The 23,407-nt window shown below is 39.3% G+C and overlaps 2 protein-coding genes across 4 annotated transcripts in view; both read right to left on the bottom strand.

Annotated features, from left to right (window-relative positions):
- LOC127438849 (uncharacterized) overlaps window positions 1–23,407 on the bottom strand; it is a 687,566-nt gene that overhangs the window by 572,354 nt on the left and 91,805 nt on the right. The window lies entirely within an intron of this gene.
- LOC127438834 (protein IMPACT-B-like) overlaps window positions 1–23,407 on the bottom strand; it is a 44,171-nt gene that overhangs the window by 5,661 nt on the left and 15,103 nt on the right. For all 3 annotated transcript variants that reach the window (XM_051694736.1, XM_051694737.1, XM_051694738.1), the window contains exons 7-11: window positions 22,377–22,511; window positions 21,615–21,709; window positions 10,948–11,021; window positions 8,843–8,933; window positions 5,509–5,643 (exon numbers count right to left, since the gene is read on the bottom strand). In XM_051694736.1, coding sequence (XP_051550696.1) covers window positions 5,509–5,643; window positions 8,843–8,933; window positions 10,948–11,021; window positions 21,615–21,709; window positions 22,377–22,511 — 530 coding nt within the window. The remainder of the gene's footprint in view (window positions 1–5,508; window positions 5,644–8,842; window positions 8,934–10,947; window positions 11,022–21,614; window positions 21,710–22,376; window positions 22,512–23,407) is intronic.

Here is a 23,407-nt window from a genome sequence, read left to right as displayed (position 1 = left end):
AATCCAGGGTGTACTGAGTGACTCCAGCCAGGTCTTCTAAGCAACCAAATTGGCCCGGTTGCTAGGGAGGGTAGAGTCACATGGGGTAACCTCCTCGTGGTCGCTATAATGTGGTTCTCGCTCTTGGTGGGATGTGTGGCGAGTTGTGCGTGGATGCCGCAGAGAATAGCGTGAAGCCTCCACACGCGCAGTTTGACGGTTTCAGACGCGGAAGCAACTGAGATTCGTCCTCCGCCACCCGGATTGAGGCGAGTCACTACGCCACCATGAGGACTTAGAGCGCGTTGGGAATTGGGCATGCCAAATTGGGGAGAAAATAAATAAATATTCAGAAAAAAAGGACGATTTTCTGCAAACCCGGAATACACTTATTTTGGGAATATACATTGAAGTGAGGATAAAAATATGGATCAATATTGTCAATGATGAAAGATTTACAGTAGATGCAGCAAATCCCCACAAGGTGTCAGTGATTGTTTTTATTTCACCTCTAGAGGCCGCTGTTATAATGCAGAACAAAGTCGTTCTTACTGTAGAATCCTCCATCGTCGACCACAGAGGAACACGGAGGTAATTAAAAATACTACGGCAACTACTGGCATAGATCTTTGCAGATACCTTGTAGTTCCTAAAAGCAACTATCGGCACTGGTTAATCATTAAAACCATTAATCAGTCTATCTCTAGTTTGTACGACTTAAATCAAACATTAACCAATAACTCATAAGTTCATTCATTTATAAGTCTTTCTGAACATTTTATTAGAAAGAACTGGTTCGTAAAAATTATTGATTTTTCAATCAAAATACAATGATCAGTATGTTTGTTGTTGCTGCATGCCGAGAGCAAAGACAACGCAATTGAAAGATGTTATCAACTTATTGTCTTTATTATTTTGCATCACACATCACATTCAATTCGGACTGGAAGTTCGAACAACAACTCAGCTAAAACAAAATTAATTTTGCTGTGGCAGCGTATATTCAGCTAATTAGTATTGTGGGAAACACTGTGGTCTATGCATATGGACGAGAACAACTTGTCAGATTTTGATTGCTGCATTTGCTCCTCAGACTGTTTCCCCAGGGACTAAATAGTGTCCAAATGATTGTCGAGAAAGGAGTCTGTGTTTATTATTCCACACACGTGACTCGTCCTTGCACCCAGGAGCCTCTGGATGATATTATGCATTGTATGTTAATCACTCTTGAGCCACAGTGGACAGAATACGCACACAATGAGTCAACCATCGCTCACTGTGAACATAACACAACATTCGTCTTCACCCGGAGTGAACAGCATGACGTATCTGTGGCTGAGACATGCTTGCTGTCAGGAAAGATGTGAATTAGTTAAAAACAATAGTTCACCCAGAATTGAAAAGCCTGTCATTGTTTACTTGCCCTCATGTTGTCCGTGGGATGCAAGCAGAGAAATTAAGAATATCCCGACCACTCTTTTCCTTATAATGAAAGTTGAAGACGACTATGGCTGTCAAGCTACATAAAGGACCCAAAAGCACCATACAAATATAATAAAAATAGTCCATATGATTAGTTCGTTATATTCCAAGTGTTCTGAAAATCTCAACATCCGGCCTATCTCTCCTTGCCGCGATCAGAAGAAAAGCACTGATGTCCGATTCATTAACGAATCTTTCTTTTTAGCTGGATCACAAACTTAGGTTAGATTTAGGCTTACAAAAACTGGCCTGAATGATTCATTCACAAACCAGACTGATCTGATTCTCAAGGTTATCTGAATGAATTAATGATCCGTGTGGAGCAGTTAACAGCTCACCAGAGGGGAAAATGATCTGTGAATAACATGGCCCAAGAATCGCAATAATGTATTCTTGCAGTATTGTTAATTTTCAAAGGTTGTCAAGGCCAAAACGACAGGATACAATAAAAAAATATGGTATACACAAAGCGCTAAATGGAATAATAGAAAATACGGCAATGAAAGGGAATCTGGTAATGAATGTCTGAACCTTTACAAATGGACTGACAATTACGGACAAGAGTTACTTTCAATTCAGTGTGGTTTATGTCACCTGTTTTGTCGCCTAGATAATTCTACACGTCTATCAGCTAATCTTGGCTCTGTGACCACATTCTCATCGTGACTACATTCACTTACACTTTGACTCTATGTTCACCAAATACATACAATTCAATAATATTTGTACACTTTTTTTTGTTTTTGTTTACTTGCACATCACAATTCTCATTTTATCTCAGACATGCTCTTTTATCTTTGGTAATCAAGTACACTAACTTTAAAAAAAAAATTGTTGGTCTTGGTGGAAATGACGCCACAACTGAGGGACAAAAGTAGTTTGTTTAAAAATGTATATAAATCACTAGCACAATGAATACTGAAATCATGTTTGTTTCACTCTGTTTAGATTATCATAGTTTTAAAAATGGAATTAATATTTTTCTTATGAATGAAGTCCATAAGATTTTCATAACTAAGTCTGGGTTTGGGGAAAGTTTTTATTTTGCATTTGAAAATTAGCTAAATTAATAAAATATGACTTTCATACAACAAAAGAAAACCTGTTTAAATCCGTTATTTGGAATAAAAAATAAATAAAAACATAAAAAGGACATAAAAAGTGTCCGCAGCTGAAGAAATAACCAAAACTGTAATTAGGAAAATGTTCGGTCACACTTTATATTAGGTGGCCTTAACGAATATGTACTAATATTAAATACATACAAGACTATGCATTTACTGTGTAACTACATGTTGCTGCTACTGAGGTTGAGGTACGGGTAGGTTTAGGAGTAAGGGTAGAGTTAGGGTTAGAATTAGGGGTTAGAGATATGTTTTGAGGTAAGGGTTGGGTTAGGGTTATGGGTAAAGATAACTGTGTAACTGGTAAAAGACACTGGCTACCACCCCTGGAGTTCACTAGCTCACTAGTTTGAATCCCAGGGCATGCTGAGTGACTCCAGCCAGGTCTCCTAAGCAACCAAATTGGCCTGGTTGCTAGGGAGGGTAGAGTCACATGGGGTAACCTCCTCGTGGTCGCTATAATGTGGTTTGTTCTCAGTGGGGCACGTGGTGAGTAGAGCCTGGTTGCCGCGGTGGATGGCGTGAAGCCTCGACACGCGCTATGTCTCCGTGGCAACGCGCTCAACAAGCCACGTGATAAGATGCACGGGTTGATGGTCTCAGACGCGGAGGCAACTGAGATTCGTCCTCCGCCACCCGGATTGAGGTGAATCACTACGCCACCACGAGGACTTAAAAAGCGCACTGGGAATTGGGCATTCCAAATTGGGTGAAAAAACAAACAAAAAAAGATAACTGTAACTACAAATGTAATTAAATGCAGGTACTTTAAATGTAAGTACATGTATGTACATAATAAGTACATTGTATAAAATGGTTAAGTACACAGTAGTTAAGGCCACCTAATATAAAGTGGGTTCAAATGACAGTAATTACGATAACAACTGAATTTTTACAACAGCAGCAGTTTAGCCATGCAAAGACGCACTAGTCTTTAACAAGCAGGCTGTGGTAATGTTATCTCTGGTACTGCGAGAGAATGAAAACTAGTTTTGAGGCTGATGTGTTCAGAAACCAACTCATCCAGTCCCCTATAAAACAAAATAAAATAGAGGAAACCTCGGCTTAAAATAGAAGCTATAGAACCTTTTGGTAACTGCGAGGGCTTGGCGTAACGTGGTGTCCTCTTAGCTGCTTTAACGCCAAACAACATAACGATGTGTGCCACGGCGGCCACCAATTTCACAACATCTCACAAAATGGGATCTTGGGGGGCCTGTGTTCTCTTGCATGAAATGCGACAGCTTTTGCATTAGATTCTGCATATCAATCCGCTCCTGTTTGAAGGCTTGTGATGAAAAAGTGCATGTTCCTTTAATTGAGTCGAGGCTTTGTAATGCATTCTAGCAAAATCTTAAATAATCGTATTGCACATGTGGTAATTGTATGTGTGTGTACATGACGAATACGGCCCTATTATCTGGGTACCCATAGCAGCCTTGCAGCTGTGCACACATCCTCATTTGCACAGAAATGAAAGAAAATATCAAATAAATGATTCCTCGGAAGAAGTCAGGTGCATGCCGGCAAATCCCCTCAGAACTTGTTTTTGTCTGACCTTATCACCGTGATTGTTGCATAAGAATGTAGCGGACACTCAAGAGGAGTGCTTCTCTTGACAAAAATCCACAACAGGAACCAAAAAATTGGACATCTGACGTTTAGTACTCAAAGGCAAATATCAAAAGAACTCAAATGTCACCAAACTACCTGTGCAAAAGAGCAAGGAGGCAATAATTGTTTTTGTAACATTTTGTTTGTCACTTTTATTCATGTACTATCCAGTCTTAACTGGTTTGCTGGTCTTAGATGGTCTCCCAGAATTGGTCAGGCTGGTCTGGTTTGCTGGTTTTAGAAGAGTTTTAGGCACTTGTTTAAGCTGTTTATTTTTCAGCAGGTTTGGCCGGGAAGTAAATAGTCAATAAATAGACAAATACTTTTTTCTATTGCATTGTCTTCACTGGTTGCACGCAACAAGTAACGTATAGCACAACATCTGTAGCATGATTTAACAAAGGAATGACTCTTCGTAATGAATCAGTCAAAAAAAAAAAAAAAAATAGCAAAATCATAAATTATCGATCAATTGACTCACTCAGGCACTGAACTGTTTGTAGCAGTTTTCGAACTGCAAGTCACTAATTACATCATATCGAAATTAATAAAGATTAGTAGCCTGTATCATGCATACTTAAAGATAGTTAAACGTATTGTTGACGTATGTAATATCTGCGCCACCAAATGGAATTGCAAAAATATACTTTTGTTTTCAAAACAGCTTTTTTTTTTTTTCTCCCAATTTGGAATGCCCAATTCCCAATGTGCTTTTAAGTCCTCGTGGTCGCACAGTGATTCGCCTCAGTCCAGGTGGCGGAGGACGAATCTCAGTTGCCTCCGCGTCTGAGACAGTCAATCCGTGCATCTTATCACGTGGCTCGTTGAGCATGTTGCCACGGAGACATAGCGCGTGTGGAAGCTTCACGCCATCCACCGCGGCATCCACGCTCAACTCACCACATTATAGCGACCACGAGGAGATTACCCCATGTGACTCTACCCTCCCTAGCAACCGGGCCAATTTGGTTGCTTAGGAGACCTGGCTGGAGTCACTCAGGATTCGAACTAGCGAACTCCAGGGGTGGTAGCCAGCGTATTTTACCAATGAGCTACCCAGGCCCCCTCAAAACAGCTTTCTGAATACGCACCCTGTCTGCCGTTGGCCAAACAAAGAGATTGTCCCGCCCCCAACTCACGCCTTCAAAGCGCCAGAGAGAAAGAATGCTTACCGTTTTCGAGAAAATTTACCTATGAATAGTTTACTTATAGTTGTCTCTGCATATTAAGCTGGGATAGAAGAAAGTATTTCAACACAGAAAAAGTTACATAAATTTTGTTAGATAGTATATTTGTACAGCAGTCTTACTGAGGTGTCCGTGTAGCCCTCTTGAATGAGTATATTCCTGGCACAGTTGTTGATGTGTTTGAAACGGTCGGGGCCCAGCAGAATCCCACCATACCATCGAGAAACCACCACTAGCACATTGCGAACATCCAGGATCTACAGACAGTTAAAAGGCACACAATTTGAGGCATCTTTCACACATATACTAGACAACTTATACGATGAAGTGTAATACTTAGGGTTAGGGGATAGTGTTCTTTTGCATGGGGAAAAAAAATTGCTGTTTCTCAGACCTGCATTACTTTCAAAGTATCAGCTCAATTACAGTTCTTTGCAACTGCAAAGAAATGTAAAACATTTTGCACACCAGAGAATAAACAAACACATTTTGACACATGAGCTTTAGGCTAAAGTATTCATTAGGTGAAAGTTACTTGTCATTTTTCTAATCCTTTTATCAAAAAAATGAATCGTCAATGTCAATGCGTCACTGATGTTCCCATTCACTAACGCTGCCTTTTCAAACCACATTATTCCTTAGGCGGAACCGAACTGAAGCCTGTCAGTTGCTGTTTGGGAAGCAATCGCTTCAAAGCCATAAAATAGACAAAATGTGCTCTTTTGTGAAGAATGACAGCTCTCAAGTGTTTTTACTGTCCTCGCCTGTTTTATTTTATTTTTTGTTCCCACAGCACCGCAGGGATCTAGCTGGCGACCTGCTGGAGGGGAGGGGATATCACAACCATCTGCACATGCTATTGCTATTAATAGTCTATTCGTTTCTCTACGAAACATGCCTTTACATTCAGAAAACAGGAAATAGTGGGACGAGTTCCAAAAGGCAAAATAATGTCATGTTATCGGCTGTTAGTTAGATTTCATTGGCTTATTTGATTCACAAACTAGGGCAAGGGTCATCAAAGCTCGTTAGCTAGTCGTTCTTGTTTTATGCAGTTAAAGGTGATGTGTAGCATAATATGAAGAGTCAACTATAAGTAAACCATTTGTAGGTTGATTTCCCTAAATGTGTTAACACTATATGCTGCTTTAAAAAAAGGTTGCTCTGTTTGTTAGAGCATCCCGGCAGAACAACGTTGGTTCGGCCAGTGGCATGAGCATCTGTTTGAACGACGTATTGCAGGTGGTAGGAGTATTCTGGAAACCTGCTTAAAACCGATTGTGGCACATCTTCACATCTTTTTTTGGGGGGGGGTTTTCTCCCCTTTTCTCCCCAATTTGGCATGCCCAATTCCCAATGCCCTCTAGGTCCTCGTAGTGGCGTAGTGACTCGCCTCAATCCAGGTGGCGGAGGACGAATCTCAGTTGCATCTTATCATGTGGCTTGTTGAGCGCGTTATCACGGAGACATAGCGCGCGTGGAGGCTCACACTATTCTCCGTGGCATCCACGCACAACTCATCATGTGCCCCACTGAGAGCGAGAACCACATTTTAGTGACCACGAGGAGGTTAACCCAACGTGACTCTACCCACCCTAGCAACCGGGCCAATTGGTTGCTTAGGACACCTGGCTGGAGACACTCAGCACACCCTGTATTTGAACTTGTGACTGCAAGTGTGGTAGTCAGCGTATTTACTTGCTGAGCTACCCAGGCCCCACATCTTCACATCACATCTCATTCAAGATTATTCGGAAACAAAATATTTTATGCTCAGTTTTTAGTAATTGATGCAAAACTTTGCCTCTAAAATCACATCTCAATTAAGATAATTTGAAAAATAACATTTTGCATGCTCAGTTTCGTAATTTGACGCAAATACCTCATGTGGAAACTTTGTCTCTAAAATTATATCTCATCAAGATTATTTGAAAAATAATGTTTTGCATGCTCAGTCCCGTAATAAATTTCATAAATGTCATGACAGATTCAGGGCTTGTTTTTAGCTAAATTCATTGACAGAAACACTGTTGTGTTTTTTTACGCAGTCTAAATGAAAGTAGGCAGAGATTACTTTATCATGTCGTATTTCACACTGCAAGGTGCTGATGCCAGTGCCCGCAGGCCTTTCATCAGAGAACAGGAGATAAGAGAACAGATTATGGATGAATGACACATCTGCGTGCAAATATCTGACATGGCAAGAATGGAATTGGGATCAGCTCAGAAAAAGAGGATGGATAAACCCACCGGCATAACAACAAGTTTCCTGAAATGTACTATTGAAGTTTAATACATGTCAAGCTTGCAAATTTTGCAACACATTAATCACATTTTGGATGTCTCATTGATTTGACACACCCACTTCAGGGCATGATGAGCTTAATCAGGTGTTTTAGGTTAGGGAGACAACCAAAATGTGTAACTTACAATATTTTAATTAATATAGAATAATTGTATCCCCTTTTCTCCCAATTTGGAATGCCCAATTCCCACTACTTGGTAGGTACTCGTGGTGGTGCGGTTACTCACCTCAGTCTGGGTGGAGGAGGACAAGTCTCAGTTGCCTCCGCTTCTGAGACCCTCAATCTGGGCATCTTATCACGTGGCTCGTTGTGCATGACACCGTGGAGACTCACAGAATGTGGAGGCTCATGCTACTCTCCACGATCCACGCACAACTTACCACACGCCCCATTGAGAGCGAGAACCCCTAATCGCGACCACGAGGAGGTTACCCCATGTGACTCTACCCTCCCTAGCAACCGGGCCAATTTGGTTGCTTAGGAGACCTGGCTGGAGTCACTCAGCACACCCTGGATTCGAACTCACGACTCCTGGGGTGGTAGTCAGCATCAATACTCGTTGAGCTACCCAGGCCCCTGAATATTTAATGTTGAATGCAATGCATTCAATATTTATCACTTACTAACTATTATCTTGTTCCAAACCTGTCTGACTTTATTTCATGCATGGAATACAAAATGAGATGCTTGCATTGAAAAAGCATAGCCCACAACATTATTTTCTTTTGTATTTCATACAGGAACGAAAATCATAAAGATATGGAACGACAAGATTTGGTAAAACAACCCTTAGGTAACACTTAAAAATGTCCGAATGTCATTGCATTGGGTAACAAAATATCAAAGCAAGTGGCATCTGTGCACAAATGCTGCTGGAGCTTTCCTCTGAACTAACATCACTTTTCTGAGCCATTTTTGCTCAATGACTTCTATGCAAATAGGGTCACGGTGATTTTTAGTGGAGGCATGAAGTACGTTCCCCTCAAGTTCACACCGGTGTCCAATTAGAGTAACCACAGGTGTAGTTCAGCACATTAACTATGGACATGTTCCACAAATGTTTGACAACCTCTAAGTGTTACAATACTGTTGAGGACAGTTTTATCCCCAAACTATAGTTAAGTACACACACACATTCACAAACGTTTACCTGCAGAAGATGGAGCAATCGCCCGCCTGCAGCCGTTTCTCCATCGTCCTCACAGTCCTGCAGGAAAGAGTTTTTATCCTCACAGTATATCCTGATGAAAACACACAAAAAAGACAATGGTGAAAAGCAAAAAAATTTGCCTTGAATTTTAGCTCCTCAGTCTTGTTTACCCTCAGCGGCCACTTTCAATATGACAGCCCGCAGTGATGCCAGCGATTATGCAGTTTTTGCGAAGCGCCTAGGGTTTTGTGCTTGTGAGTGTATTTCAGAGGGAAAATGGAGGAAGATTTGGATGAGGTTTGATACCAGACTTTGGAAGGAGTATATTAATCTGAGATGTCCCACTGAGGTTCCTGCCTGACATGGTCACAAGGGTATTGAGACCACATGCGCCATCATTTTGGGAATAGTTGTTGCAGATGAAAGAAATCAACAGACGTTGGCAGTAAATAGGCACAGTAAATATTGAGTGTGTTTACAGTCAGTTAGCTAACAGCCAAAAGCTGCAAAAGAGATCTTTCAACACATACTGCTTTTCATATTTGATGGGGCAGTCAATTGGATGCTTTGTTTTGGTGATTGAGGTGAATAAAGTGAACTGTCACTTGCAATTGAAGTTGAAATAAGGTAACAAGTCCTTGGTTCTTGCCTATGCAAAATATACACCACAATGTGTTGTGGGTGGTTGCCAGAATGTTGCTATGAGGATGCTAGGATGTTCTGAGTGGTTGCTAGGAGGTTGCAAGGGTGTTATGGATGGATGTTTGGTGGTTAGGTGGCAAAATAATGACTCAATGCAAAAAGTCTTAATGGTACTAAAAGTAAGCTTAATTTACGTATTTTTTATTGTTTTCTCTCCCCTATTCTCCCCAATTTGGAATGCCCAATTCCCAATCTAGGTCCTCGTGGTGGCGTAGTGACTCTCCTCAATCCAGGTGGCGGAGGACGAATCTCAGTTGCCTCTGCGTCAGAGACCGTCAATCTGCGCATCTTATCACGTGGCCTGTTGAGCACGTTATTGCGGAGACCTAGCGCATGTGGAGGCTTCAAGCTATTCTCCGCAGCATCCAACTCATCACACGCCCCACTGAGAGCGAGAACCACATTATAGCAACCATGAGGAGTTTAACCCAATGTGACTCTACCCACCCTAGCAACCGGGCCAATTGGTTGCTTAGGAAGCCTGACTGGATTCACTCAGCACGCCCTGGATTCGAACTTGTGACTCCAGGTGTGGTAGTCAGCGTCAATACTCGCTGAGCTACCCAGGCCCCCCAGCTTAATTAACTTTAAACAAAATTAAAATAAAAATTACTTTTCGATTTTGGGGTGAAAATGTTTGTGATATTTGCCCTTTTTTTACTTTACAAACTTTGTGGCATAATTACATGCCTCAAGCAATAATAAAGATAAATCCAATAATTAAAGACAATGGCACTGAGTAGTCAATAGTAAATTACAGTCTTGTGGTCGTTAATTAAAACAGCAGCTGCACTTTGGTGATTTGGGCAGCTACAGGCTTCACCTCAGGAAGCAAACAGGGTTGTGATCCAGTTCTATCAGATATTCATTGCCTCCTCAATGCCAGGGGCTTCTGGAACATTCTGAATGTCAATATCAGCTGCGGTTTAATCTCGTCCAAATGACAACCACTCCTCCCCTACTGTATGTCATTAATCATGTCCTAGAGAACCCCCCGGGGTAACACACACGCATCATGCACAGCCATTCCATTTTTTGCCTTGTCAAATGCAGAAATCTAAATACGTAAATAATTGGATTAATGGATGAAATGTAGGTACAAATGCAAAAAAAGAAAGCGTGCTAAGCAACATTTCTGCATGCAATACATGTTAAATGTGATGGACACTATATTGTAAATATCAACTAGGTTCATTGTTGGGTGTAATTCGATTACTGTAATCGAATAACTTTTTATTGCAAAAAGTAGTGTAGCGCATAATGTGAGAAGGACCAATTCCAATTTAGCATGCAAATATTACAACGACATCAATGCTGTTGGTTACATTTTAAATGGCAAAAATTCAATCAATGTAGGTCAATAGGAGAGAATTTAATAAAACTTAACTTAAAAACAGAAATACCTGTATGCATAGATATTGTGAGTGGCACTTGCAATCTTCTTGTTTTCATACAACTTGTTCAGAACCAATTGAACCTGTAAATAAATAAGACGTCTTAAATATTATATGTGCATACTGTTCCAAGACCAATGGAGTCTGAAGAAAATATGTGAAGAAAATAACTGAAATTCACACATTCACTGCTGGAAAGAGGGTGCAAGCAGCAACATTTCACAGTAATGCATGCACTGTCTGCCAATATAAAGGTCTCGCACATATATGCATGCACGCACACACACACAGAATAACCTGCATGGGCTTATTTTCCATGCTCATCTTTAAAGGGATGGGGAGGATTGTTTTATAAACAGGATGTGAAATCATGCTGAGAATGTATGTGTTAGATGGGTGTGTGCATAACATATTGACGCTAATAAAACACTATTTCAAAAACACGAGTGGACTTGAGGCGCCACTTATTATTTCATCACTGACCAATTCCTGCCGCAACAGGTCTGGCCATAACAAACGAAAATGTGCGACTGAATACGAACCCCGCTGTGGCTACGAGAAATACAGCAATGTAAAAAACTCAAACTAAGATCTACAGATTTTAAAGTAGCCAAATCATGAGAAATATATATCCATATTTTTTGATCACTTGAGATAAACTTTTAGATATACTATAAAAACATAATGTAACTTATAGTATTTTAAGCTTACTCCCCTTTCCAAAAATCTGGTGGTAAATTTAAACTCAATTCAGTTTTTTTTGTATAGCACGTTTTATGTTGGCTTGACAAACATAACTGTTATCCTACAGACAAGGTTTAGTTTTCGCACAGCGGGCAATCAGAAATCCTGAAAATCCCAAAGACTTACTATGGAATGTTCAACTGAATGTTTAAATAGATCTTTTTCAAAGCAGCGCCATCTTTGATTTTTGACGGGAATGACAATGAGGTTGTGAGGGATAGACGTACAGTCATTTCAATGGGTTGTACTGAAGTTTAAAGTGTTTTTGGATCGTTCTGCGGACAAAACATCAAAATAAATACATTTGTGACTCCAGTCAGGCCTCCTAAGCAACCAATTGGCCCAGTTGCTAGGGTGGGTAGAGTCACGTTGGGTTAACCTCCTTGTGGTCGCTATAATGTGGTTCTCGCTCTCGGTGGGGCGCGTGGTGAGCTGTGCATGGATGCCACGGAGAATAGCGTGAAGCCTCCACACACGCTAGGTCTCCGCGGTAACGTGCTCAACAAGCCACGTGATAAGATGCACGGATTGACGGTCTCAGACGTGGAGGCAACTGAGATTCGTCCTCCGCCACCCGGATTGAGGCGAGTCACTATGCCACCACGAGGGCTTAAAGCGCATTGGGAATTGGGCATGCCAAATTGGGGAGAAAACCCCTAAAAATTTAATTAATAAATACATTTCAAGAACATTCAGTAGACAAAAAACTCCATACAACATGAGCTGTGGAAAATCAGATGTGATCTAGGAGCTTTTTACAGCTTTATACCATGCATGCCATTAAAGAGACGTAAGTCTATCCCTCACAGCCTCGTTATCATTACCATTAAAATCAAAGATGGCGCTACTGTGAATAAGGTCTATTGGCCAAAACTATCCAAACACCAACTGTCAAAAAATTCAAAAGTTCAAATGTAAACTAGATAGATAGCATCTGAAAGGTCTTGTGTGTTTACATTTGAACAGTTTGATCTTTGGAATTGGACAGTTGGAGTTTGAAATTACGAACATTCTGTGGCCCATTTGAACATGGCCATTCCCTCAGTTTAAGTTAATAGGACTGTTCTGGGATATTTGATCATTCGTAATGGGAAAACCATAAGTCCGATCAGTTAGAAAATTCATAGTAACCTAAGTCGGAACAGTCTGAAAGTCCATGCCAAGGTTGGTGGATGTAGCTTGAAAGCTCTAGGAGGAGTTGCCAGTGATAATTTTGGTCTTGGAAAAAACCCTTAACCAAGTCTTTGGTTAAACCAACATAACAAGGCCTTTATTCTGCTTTAAATCTCTCTCTTGCCTTTCTTTCTATCTGACCTTCAAACATATTTTTTAAATTAGTGTTGAAGTTTCAGACAAGGCTTTGTCAAGCCAACAAAGTATGTCTTGGCAAACTTTACCTATCTAGTTACAGTACATGTTGTTCCAAAGCAGCTTTATTGAAAACAGAAAAATGGTGCCTTACAAAGCCCCGCAGTGAGAGCGCCTAAGGCAGCAGTGGCAAGAAGAAAAACTCCCTAAGATGTTATATACATGAGGAAGAAACCTTTAGAGGAACCAAGCTGGGGAAGCACTACTCCTTGGGCTAACACCAGGGGTTGCTTTACCTAAGGGTTGAGTTTTTTGTGTAATTTTCCAAATTATAAGAACATTGATGGATGATTCAAACTTGATTTATAATTACTTACAATTACTTGGAAGCCATTACAGAGCAAATACATGTTGAGATATACAGTACATCAAATAGATTTGAAAGGCTGGTTTATCTATATAACAATGCCCTACTGGCGAGTAAACGGTAGAGAAACTTTGTACAATCTCAGTCCTAAAAAGATAGAACTGGTGGCTTACCAAGCAGCAACACATACCTGATGCAATTCACTAGTAAAACAGACAACTTCTATTTGCATAACATTCACAGTTGAGCTGGATTTTTCATGGATTTAGAGCCAATATCTGGCTTTGTTAAGAGAACCAAATCTGTTTTGTACACAATACCGAGGAGTTCAAATATTGGTCTAAGACCCAGGGCAAGGACTTCTCTGGTTGTTTCTGTCCATCAAATTGGGTTTCAGCCTATTTGTGCTGAGTGTCCTTCCATTATTTGCCAAGAAAGAGAGAGAGAGACCAGCGAGTCAAAAATAGGTCCAGAGAGTGCTTTTCTGTAATGCAGGTCTAGACCTTATTAAAGCCAAAAACTAGCGACAAAAGATGGGCAAACAAATATAACCATCTACACTGCCAAAAAGTATTTTAGGCTTGTTTTTGGGTAAAAATACCTAAACATCCTTTCAACAAGATAAATTTACTTGAAGCAAAATTGCTTTACACATTAAGAAAATATATCTTGAATTAAGTTTATTTTTCTTTGCCAATTGGGAAACTGTTCCTTTTTTTCTTAGAGGTTTATGAATAAAAGAAGAAGAAAAAAAAACGATTTACCAATGAACTATGAAAAATAAACGGAATTTAGGATTTACGTGTTTTAATTTCCATTTCCATATCAATAATAGTCCATATTGTTAAAACTGGGAATCAAAATCTAACCCTGGAAATAAACATAGTTTTAGGATTTTAACAAATTTAAAACAAAGTAACATTATGACGTAAAACAAATAAGAAATATTACTATTTTTAGGTCACTATAGGGTTTTTCCTGGGTCAAAAATGGTCTTCGGTGGTGACTGATGTATACAGTTATCCACGTGCTCGAAGTTGATTTATTACATAATTACATTTAATTAAAATATAACAATTACTTAAATGCATTTCATGTTTTCATTGGTTTGAGTTATTCTTCACCATTTAAGTATATGAAACCTTTTTAACTCAACGCGTACGTTTTAACTTTAAGGTGCTTTGTGAAATCAAACTAAACTTAATTTAATAAACAACTTATTGCTATAATTTATTTTTAGAAAGCTACATTGACCAAACCACAGAAATGAGGAGCCATCCATTGTCTTCCCTCTCCTTATGGCATTGCACTGTAAATATAAGAGCAAGTACATAAAGTCTGGACCTTAAAATATTCCTAAAAATGACTTATATTATTAAGAGCCTGTTGAAAGGAAAACAATATGTGTAATGAAGTATAAACACACATTTTTACTAGCACAGTCCTAACTAATTAGTGTTCTTTTCATGGAAACTATCTTACTGAATTTATGAAAAATAGTAGCCTAAACACATTTAGAAATTTTAGCTACAACTGCCACAGTTGTAATGAAAAAAGTCTAATAGATTAGCATATTTTTTATTTATTTATTTTTTTCCCTACCCTTTTCTCCCCAATTTGGAATGCCCAATTCCCAATGCGCTCTAAGCCCTCGTGATGGCGTAGTGACTCGCCTCAATCCAGGTGCCGAAGGACGAATCTCAGTTGCCTCCGCGTCGGAGACAGTCAATCCACGCATCTTATCACGTGGCTTGTTGAGTGCGTTACCGCGGAGACGTAGCGCATGTGGAGGCCCACGCTATTCTATACAGCATCCACTCACAGCTCACCACAGAGCGAGAACCACATTACAGCGACCACGAGGAGGTTACCCCATGTGACTCTACCCTCCCTAGCACCTGGGCCAATTTGGTTGCTTAGGAGACCTGGCAGGAGTCACTCAGCACGCCCTGGATTCGAACTCGTGACTCCAGGGGTGGTAGTCAGCGTCAATACTCGCTGAGATACCCAGGCCCCTGATTAGAATATTTAATATGAAACTGCAACATTTCTTCAAAATACCACAGTTACTGTTACTGCTGTAAAATCCTGATCAATTTTACTAAGGGTGATGAAATGTATTTGAAAAACCTTTAACATGTCATGCCTTTATTTTGAGTGGTTCTGCGATGGCTCGCGCATATCGTGCCACACTCACATGAAAACCAGGGTTTAGTTGCTCTGCACAAATGTGCAGATAAGCGAATTTAGTGCGTATAAAGCGCTATTTGATTGCAGAAAAATGTTCATTAATAAAGTAAATTTGAGACATAGTCTATATTAATTCCTTTGAACAAAAAGTCAAATTTCTTTCCACTGAAGCACACAAGATGCTCTTTGGAACATTTTCAAATCATGCTGGACAACATGGATCATCAGATTTTGCACAAATTTTTGGTGTCCATGCCAGCTTGAGAGCATGCTGTCTTTAAAGCAAAAAGGGAAATATAGCAAATGTAAAAGCATTCTGAAACTCATCATAGCCGGATCTAAGGTGGGGCTAGGTGGGGCACTGACCCCCTAGATTATCTTATCATATTATCTTGTTTTAAGGATGTGTAGATACACTCACTGGACAACAAGACAAAAGTACAATTCTTTTTGCAATTTGCTTTAGAGTATTGTCAACAAAGTACTCCTACATTATTTTAAATGACTGAAAGCACAACTCAGTCATGTTTCAAATATCCAATTTCAATCAGAAACTGAGAACAACCAGCACAATGCTAATGAATATTTAAGACAGTGCACTTCCCCAAAGAAACAGTCGTCACGGATTGGGGCCGCTATCAGCACGATTCATCTGTTGCGCGCTATTGACAGGATATGTTTTTCTCTCCGGCTAATATGATCTCTGTGCACACCTGTGTCAGACTGACACTAATGAGACAGCTTTTGAATGCTGTTTGCAAATGTTGCCTTTTTATCACCACGGATCTAGACTAAATAGCAAAGTAAACACAAAGCAACATCCTTTAAACAAGTAAAACCCCTTTTCAGTCGTTTGTATTTCCTCTGAGGTCGCTTTGTGTTTCTTGTTTGGCTATTGTGAAAACATCTTTGTGTGGAAAGGTAATCTAATTAACTGTTTTGTGATCTAGAAGATGCTTTTCTTCCTAGACGTTTTTTTTTTAACAAACAGATGTGTGTTCCCATCAAAACTCCAGAGGTAGATGACGTCTGGCATCTTTAGTTCACAGGCAAACTCATTTACAAACTTCTGTCAACACTAACCTTTTATGAAAATTAGAGCATGGCCTAACTTTGAAGTCCCTGTTGATAACACAGTATCATGCCAGCAAAGATCAAAAAGCATCAAAATAGCTTCTGAAATCTCAATAGAACTACAAAGTGAATAAGAGATATGCCTTTTTTCCCCTTTTATTCGTGGCCTTGTTTGTACGGAACAATTCTAAGTGTGCGTCTAATGCACTCAGACAGATCCTCTCAGCTGTTTGGCTGAACTAAACATATGCATTGATTTTATATCAAGCTTGTCTAGCTAATTTACAACTGATAAGATTGTTCAAGTTGCTACAGGGCATAAGTATAGCCGTGTTGGTGCAATGTGACATACTGTAACATTGATGATTTTCAATCATTAATTATTTTGACTTGTTCAGAAAATTGACGCAATTTGAATGACGAGAGTTTTACATTCTCTGAAGAAAACGTGAGTGGTACTTGCCCATGCAAAAATTGCTGATACAATCCCAAGACATTGCTATGTGGTTGCTCGGGTAATCTAGGTGGTTTCTAGACCATTGCTTGAGAGTTCTGGGTTGCTGCAGGCGTTACTTACTGGCCCAGGTCAAAATAGTCTTCCCCCAAGTCTCTATGATTTTCTGGTCCCTAGAAATGGCGTTGGGTGCTTCCTTAACTCTGTATGGTACACATGTTTTAACGGTTGATTACTTTTTTCCCATTTGTTTTTCTGACATAAAATAGCTTGCCAAATGGAAACTCTGTCCCACAATGGAAAATGGTCCAAAAACGAATTTTGCAAATGGTCCAAGAAGAGTATTTCTTAAAAAAAAAAAAATGTTTTAGTTAATATTTATTTTATTAATTGATGTGTTTGCACTATATCATTCATGTCTGTGTGGGGTGAATTACGTTCTGAACTTTAATATTAAGTGTTAGGCATTTGTTTGAATCACTAACCCTAAATATGAGCAATATTTTATTTTATAGTGATGCTTGCTGTAACAAGCAAAACTGGTAAGAACATATCCATGTTAAGTACCAATGGTACTGTATTTGTTATTACGACACTTTAAATGAACATACAGATTGAGTTTCAAGATGTTTGTTGGACATTTAATTTGCTGCATTCACTGAAACGTATTCCTTCCTTTAATGCTGTGTTTTTATGTGCAGTGTGTGTTTATAGCGTCTGTTGCTACAAACCAAAGATGATTTTCAGCAAATCAAAGGAATAATGCCACTAAATGCAAATGAGACACTTTACACCAACTCATTTGAAATCTCCCCAGACAAGTAAGGAATTAAATTATGGTTCTTTTTGTAAAATTGGACAGAAGATGATATTAGATACAAACTGAGAGGTTGATTAACGGCTTCTGCCTGAGACGTGTTTACTCTTTATAATCCATGCTGATAAAAGGCCATTAAATATTTTTTCTCTCTTCTCTACTCTTTTCTACGATTTTGTTCCTCTATGTCTTTTTTTCTATGGAGACAGATGAAGTTATAGCATCTGAATTGCATGATACTTTAGGGTTTGGAAGGGCTTGTTTTCAAAATTCGTTTGTGAAACAAATATATTTTCGTATAGTAAATCATGTCAACTCCCAAAGGCATTTTACTTTTATTAATGGTCTTTGCAAAGGCAAGAATCACTACTACTATAGTCATTTTTAGGGTAAGGGATTTGAAAAAACAAAACAAACATCTAACCCCAAGTATTAAACTTCAGTGCGTAACACGCCCAGCACCGTTTGTGCTACAGACATGGATGATACCTCAAATCTTAAAGCTTTATTTTTCCTAGTGGACGATAAAACGTGCAAAAAAAATCCTTCCATTTACAATGAGGAAGGACCCAAGCCATATCTAATGACTAGGAGGCACCTCAAAGACACCTGGGCTCTTTTGATTTGGGTCAGCCACACAAACCATACGTTTTAATGCTCTAGTAACCATCGAGAACACCCAAGTAACCACACAGCAATATTACCGCAACCAACCACAACACCCTAGCATGGAGCGCAACATTCTGGTTCCAGAAGTAAAATTCCTATTACATTTTTCCATAGACGAATTGATTTTTAACAATGACTCATAAGCCTTTAAAAACAGACCAACCTTGCGCTTCGAGTCAAGCTTTATTTATAGAGTACATTTAAAAACAACAGACGCTGACCCAAAGTGCTTTACAAATCAATCAAATATACGACAGAATTATATACATACAAAACAAAGAAATAATTATAATATCTTTTTGCCCCAGACTCTGTATTTTAGGCGATGGGGCGGTCATCAATATAGAGAATTAGCACATAGAAAATTGGGTCCTAACCAGCGTCATGATCGCATACACCCTAAAGCATGATTTCAGGAGTGGTGCTCGGAGATGGGGAGGGTGGCGGCTTTTGAAGAAGGGTCATCTAGAAGACTGGGGAATTTGGACTTGTTTGCGGGGAAATGGGGCAAATATCTGGCATTTCTGGAGGGCTCTCGGGGAGGGGCAGTGGAGAGAGAGGTGTAGTGGTTAATGTTTGTGATTATTATTTTATTTTTGTATTTTTTACTGAGTCTATAAGTCTATGTGACCACTGGGGTGTTGTTGGGGGTCGGGGTGGGGTTGAGGATTGGGAGGGGGGGTAATAGTGGGGGTTAAGTACTGATTCTGTTTGTATATCTTTTGCTTTTCTTTGATTAATATATGAATCATTAAAAAAAGGTGAATCACAAAATATTTTCTTTAAAGCCAAAAAAAAAGAAGAAGAAGAAAATAAATAAAAATAATAATAAATAAATAGATACAATTAAAAACTGCATCAAGTATTTACCTAATTTAATCTATTAAAAAGTCCTATTTAAATGCTAAAGAATAAAAATATGTTTTGGTACATGTGAATACTTATGCTTTCGTTGAAGCTATCCATCTGTTATTTCAACTTAATTGTTTAAAAATCGCGTTTGATAGTGGAATTCTGGGTAAACAACTACACTACCCATGGTCCAGCAGAAAAAGCTTCACGAATCAGAGAACCGCGTCCAACATAGCCCGCGAAACGTGCCTATGAGTGACCACCAACTCCTATGACGAACTGTGAATGACGTAATCAAGCTGGCCTCTCTTCACCCATAAACTACTTGTCTATTAGTACATAATGGAATATTTGGTAATAAATGTAAAATATATGGTTTCTATACTAATAATCAACACCTAAAATCGATGGTTATACATACACATATATACGTATATTCCCATTGTTTTTTAATCAATTACAGGTATGCCATTCGCAATGACATTAAGTAAACAGTCTTGTACCTTTATGTTTTTGTCCGAATTTCAAATACTTTTTTTTGACTCAAAACAAAGTTTGTGATGTTGTGATTTACTTTGGAGCTGGATGGTTTGGTTCATGGCTTACAACTCTTTTATGAAGGATTTTATAAAAGTATGAGGAAAATACTTCATGAAGCCAGACGGCTGAATAGGTGAAGAAGCCTCAGCAGAGGTTGTACTTCCTTCGCCAGCTGAGAAAGTTCAACCTGCCACAGGAGCTGTTGACACAGTTCTACTCGGCCATCATTGAGTCTGTCCTGTGTACATCTATTACTGTCTGGTTTGGTTCAGCCACCAAATCAGACAGAAGGAAACTACAACGGACAGTCAGGACTGCTGAGAGGATTATTGGTGCCCCCCTGCCCACCTCCAAGACCTGTACGTCTCCAGAGTGAGGAAACGTGCAGGTAGAATCACTCTGGACCTCAATCACCCTGCCCACTCCCTCTTTGAACTGTTGCCCTCTGGCTGGCGCTACAGAGCACTGAGTGCCAGGACATCCAGGCCCAAGGACAGTTTTTACCCTCAGGCCATTTACCACATGAACAATTAAACTGCCTCAGGACTCCCCCATAGTGCAATAATGTAAATACATATCTCATGTACATATGTAAATTCACATATTTAATTAAATAACTCTACATACCCCTACCTTTCACATACAATACCACTTGCACATGTACATACGCCATTCTGTTATATGTCCTATTATTTGTATGTCTATTAATACTCTTACCTTGTTTTATATTCTGTGACTCACTTTAATGTTCTGTGTGCACTTGTTTCTTCTATCACCAAACAAAAATCCTTGTGTACGTGAGCACACTTGGCAATAAAGCTCATTCTGATTCTGATATTCAACATTTCGTAAAATGGTACTAGTCCTTAAATTATCTGCTCTATGGGTTTAAAAACTCATTTTGTACTTCACAAACGTGTTTCACCTCTTGGTTTGATTTAAAGCTAGCAGAACGAATGAAAAGGCTAAAGGTTGAAAATGTAAATAGTCAGCATTTGGCTTGAAACTGTCAATCACGCAAAGGAAACTGGTTTAAGAATAAACAAGAGAGGGAAATGTCAACATCTCACTTAAGGGCCGGGTTGGCACTCTAAATGGCTGCTCTTGAAAACAGCAACACTCTTGATATCAAGTGCATTATAACTTCCCGTTCACTCTACAATGCCAATGCAGTTTCTCAATCTGCAGTCAATTTTGCAAAGATTCCACAAAAGTGGGGACATAGAAGACAATAAAGTTTGTAGGGGGTTGGAAAAGGGTGGGGGGTTTAAATGCAGTAGCGTACTCGCATCAGGGCAGGTGCAAATGAGTCATCTGCCATCTATCCAGCTGGGCAAAGTGAGTGGCGACGGCTCAGTGACACTGTCAAGTGTCTGTTTGTGCCGGCACGGGGGAGTGCGTGGGGTGGCATTTGACAGTGAGTTCCAGAAGTGAAAGAGAGTTTACGGAGAGCTCCATAAACAGCTTGGAGTGAGCCCGGATCACACAAGAGACCGGATTGATAGGCATTACAAAACGAGCATCAAGCACTGAAATCCGTTTTCGCATGATAATGAAAACAGTGACGGCTGTTTTGAAACACCAATTGTGTGGGTCTGATATCTTTGTCGCATAGTCTACTAAGGGCTGATACAGAGGGGATTATGGGTAATGAGTCACACCTGTTTAGGAGTCACCACTGGTGCTAAGTGAGGTTGGAACGTGCTCCGTCGATCTGTGATAGGCTCCCCATGTTTAATCGGTGGCAACTCTTCATCTAAAACAAGAACAAATACAATTAAATCGTGCAATTAGTCCTTTAGTCCTTTGAACGATTGGCAAGCTACTGATTAGTAATTAACCTACGTGAATGTTTTTACCCAAAGCGACCATGCATAAAGTTCTTTGAAGGGAGTTTTAAAGTCAACATGAAATCAAAACTTTCTGAATACGTGTTACTGGTATTGATGTGCAGGATTTGTTGGTGCACGTTATTCCAAAACAAAAAAGACATCTTCGTAAGTCTGTTTTACTCAATTAAATTGTAAAGTCAACATTAAAGTTGGCCTTATTTACTTTCTTAACAGGGTAGTTCACCAAAAAAATTTAAATTCTGTCACCATTTACTCAACGCCATGATGTTAGGTTAAGGTTAGGGTTACGGAATACTTTCTTTCTTGCATTTCATTTTGACTTTAAGGCTACATTTACACTAATCCATTATCGTTTCCTAACGTCATCGTTTTCCAAAGTATGCAGTGACGGAAAAAGGTTTCAAAAAACGTTGTTTTCAGTGGAAGAAAATGACATTCTATTGTTAATGGGAGGCATAAAAGTGTAGTGTGGAATCTTGCCTCTAAACTTCAGAATTTTCATAAAAATTCTAAATATATTTTCCTTGGAATGCCGAGAGTGGGAATGAATGTGGGTGTAATGGGACGTACCATCTGACACGTTGGAAAAGAGGTAAGCTGATTGGCTGGTACCAATTTTCAGCATGTTGTAATCAGGAAGATCGTCTTCGCCGTAGTCTTGACCTTCTTCTTCTGTTGTCATTGTCTTGCCCGTATCTGGGCCGTCTAACGAAACACGGAAAAAACATACACACAGACAAGATAAGACGGATGTGTTAATTACATTCCCAGTTCCCACACGCTGTCAAATTCCCACAAACGAACACATTTTTCGGTCAAGTTTTGGTCAAAGACTTTCAGCAGATAATTTAAAAATAGATAATTCTATTTTTTCCCCACTTTGTTTAGTAAAACTTGAATGCAACAATTTATGTACAACTGGTTTCAGTTCATGAATAAGGCTCAATGATCTAAATCAAGACATTAAAAGATGTGTGCAAGAGAAGTAAATAAAGAAAGGCCATTAAGATTCTGCTACAGTTTGCACTGCATCAACAGAGCTGAACTAATCAAGTAACACACTTCAAATATGCATGAAGATTGTCCTTAATGCCTTTCTTGATATTACGCTTAGTTGCCCTTTCTCACCCCATAATAACCTTGGAAAGTGCTTGGAGGCTTACAGGTCAAAGGAAACGCTAATATGCTTTCATTTATTCTGAGTATTTCTGCAAAATACGTAAGTAGATGGCTAAATAACAACAAATATCTCAGGAAAACATTGTGTATGATGCGATTTCCACAAATGCTGGTAAAACCACAGAACTGTGAAAAACAGACATTTTGACACAAATCACTGGCAGTCATTTTGATGCATCATTTGGAATATTTAATTGAGAAGCTAAATGAGAACTAAATGAAGCCGGCAATCAGCCATTCCAGCTGCGTTGCTCTGAAGTATGGGATTAAAATTCACGGACCCAGAACACACGTAGAAAAGAGGGTTCCTGTATCTTTTGACCAATGAATTTCCATTACTTTTAAAGTTGTTTATGATTCCTAAATAAGGATTTAAAAAATCATTTAATAGAGATTGCAGGGGCTGATTTTCATTTGTAGCC

The sequence above is a fragment of the Myxocyprinus asiaticus genome, chromosome 50, assembly GCF_019703515.2.
Source record: "Myxocyprinus asiaticus isolate MX2 ecotype Aquarium Trade chromosome 50, UBuf_Myxa_2, whole genome shotgun sequence".
NCBI classification, from domain to species: domain Eukaryota; kingdom Metazoa; phylum Chordata; class Actinopteri; order Cypriniformes; family Catostomidae; genus Myxocyprinus; species Myxocyprinus asiaticus.
Note: the sequence above shows the minus strand (reverse complement) of the source record. Positions and strands in the feature narration are given on the sequence as shown.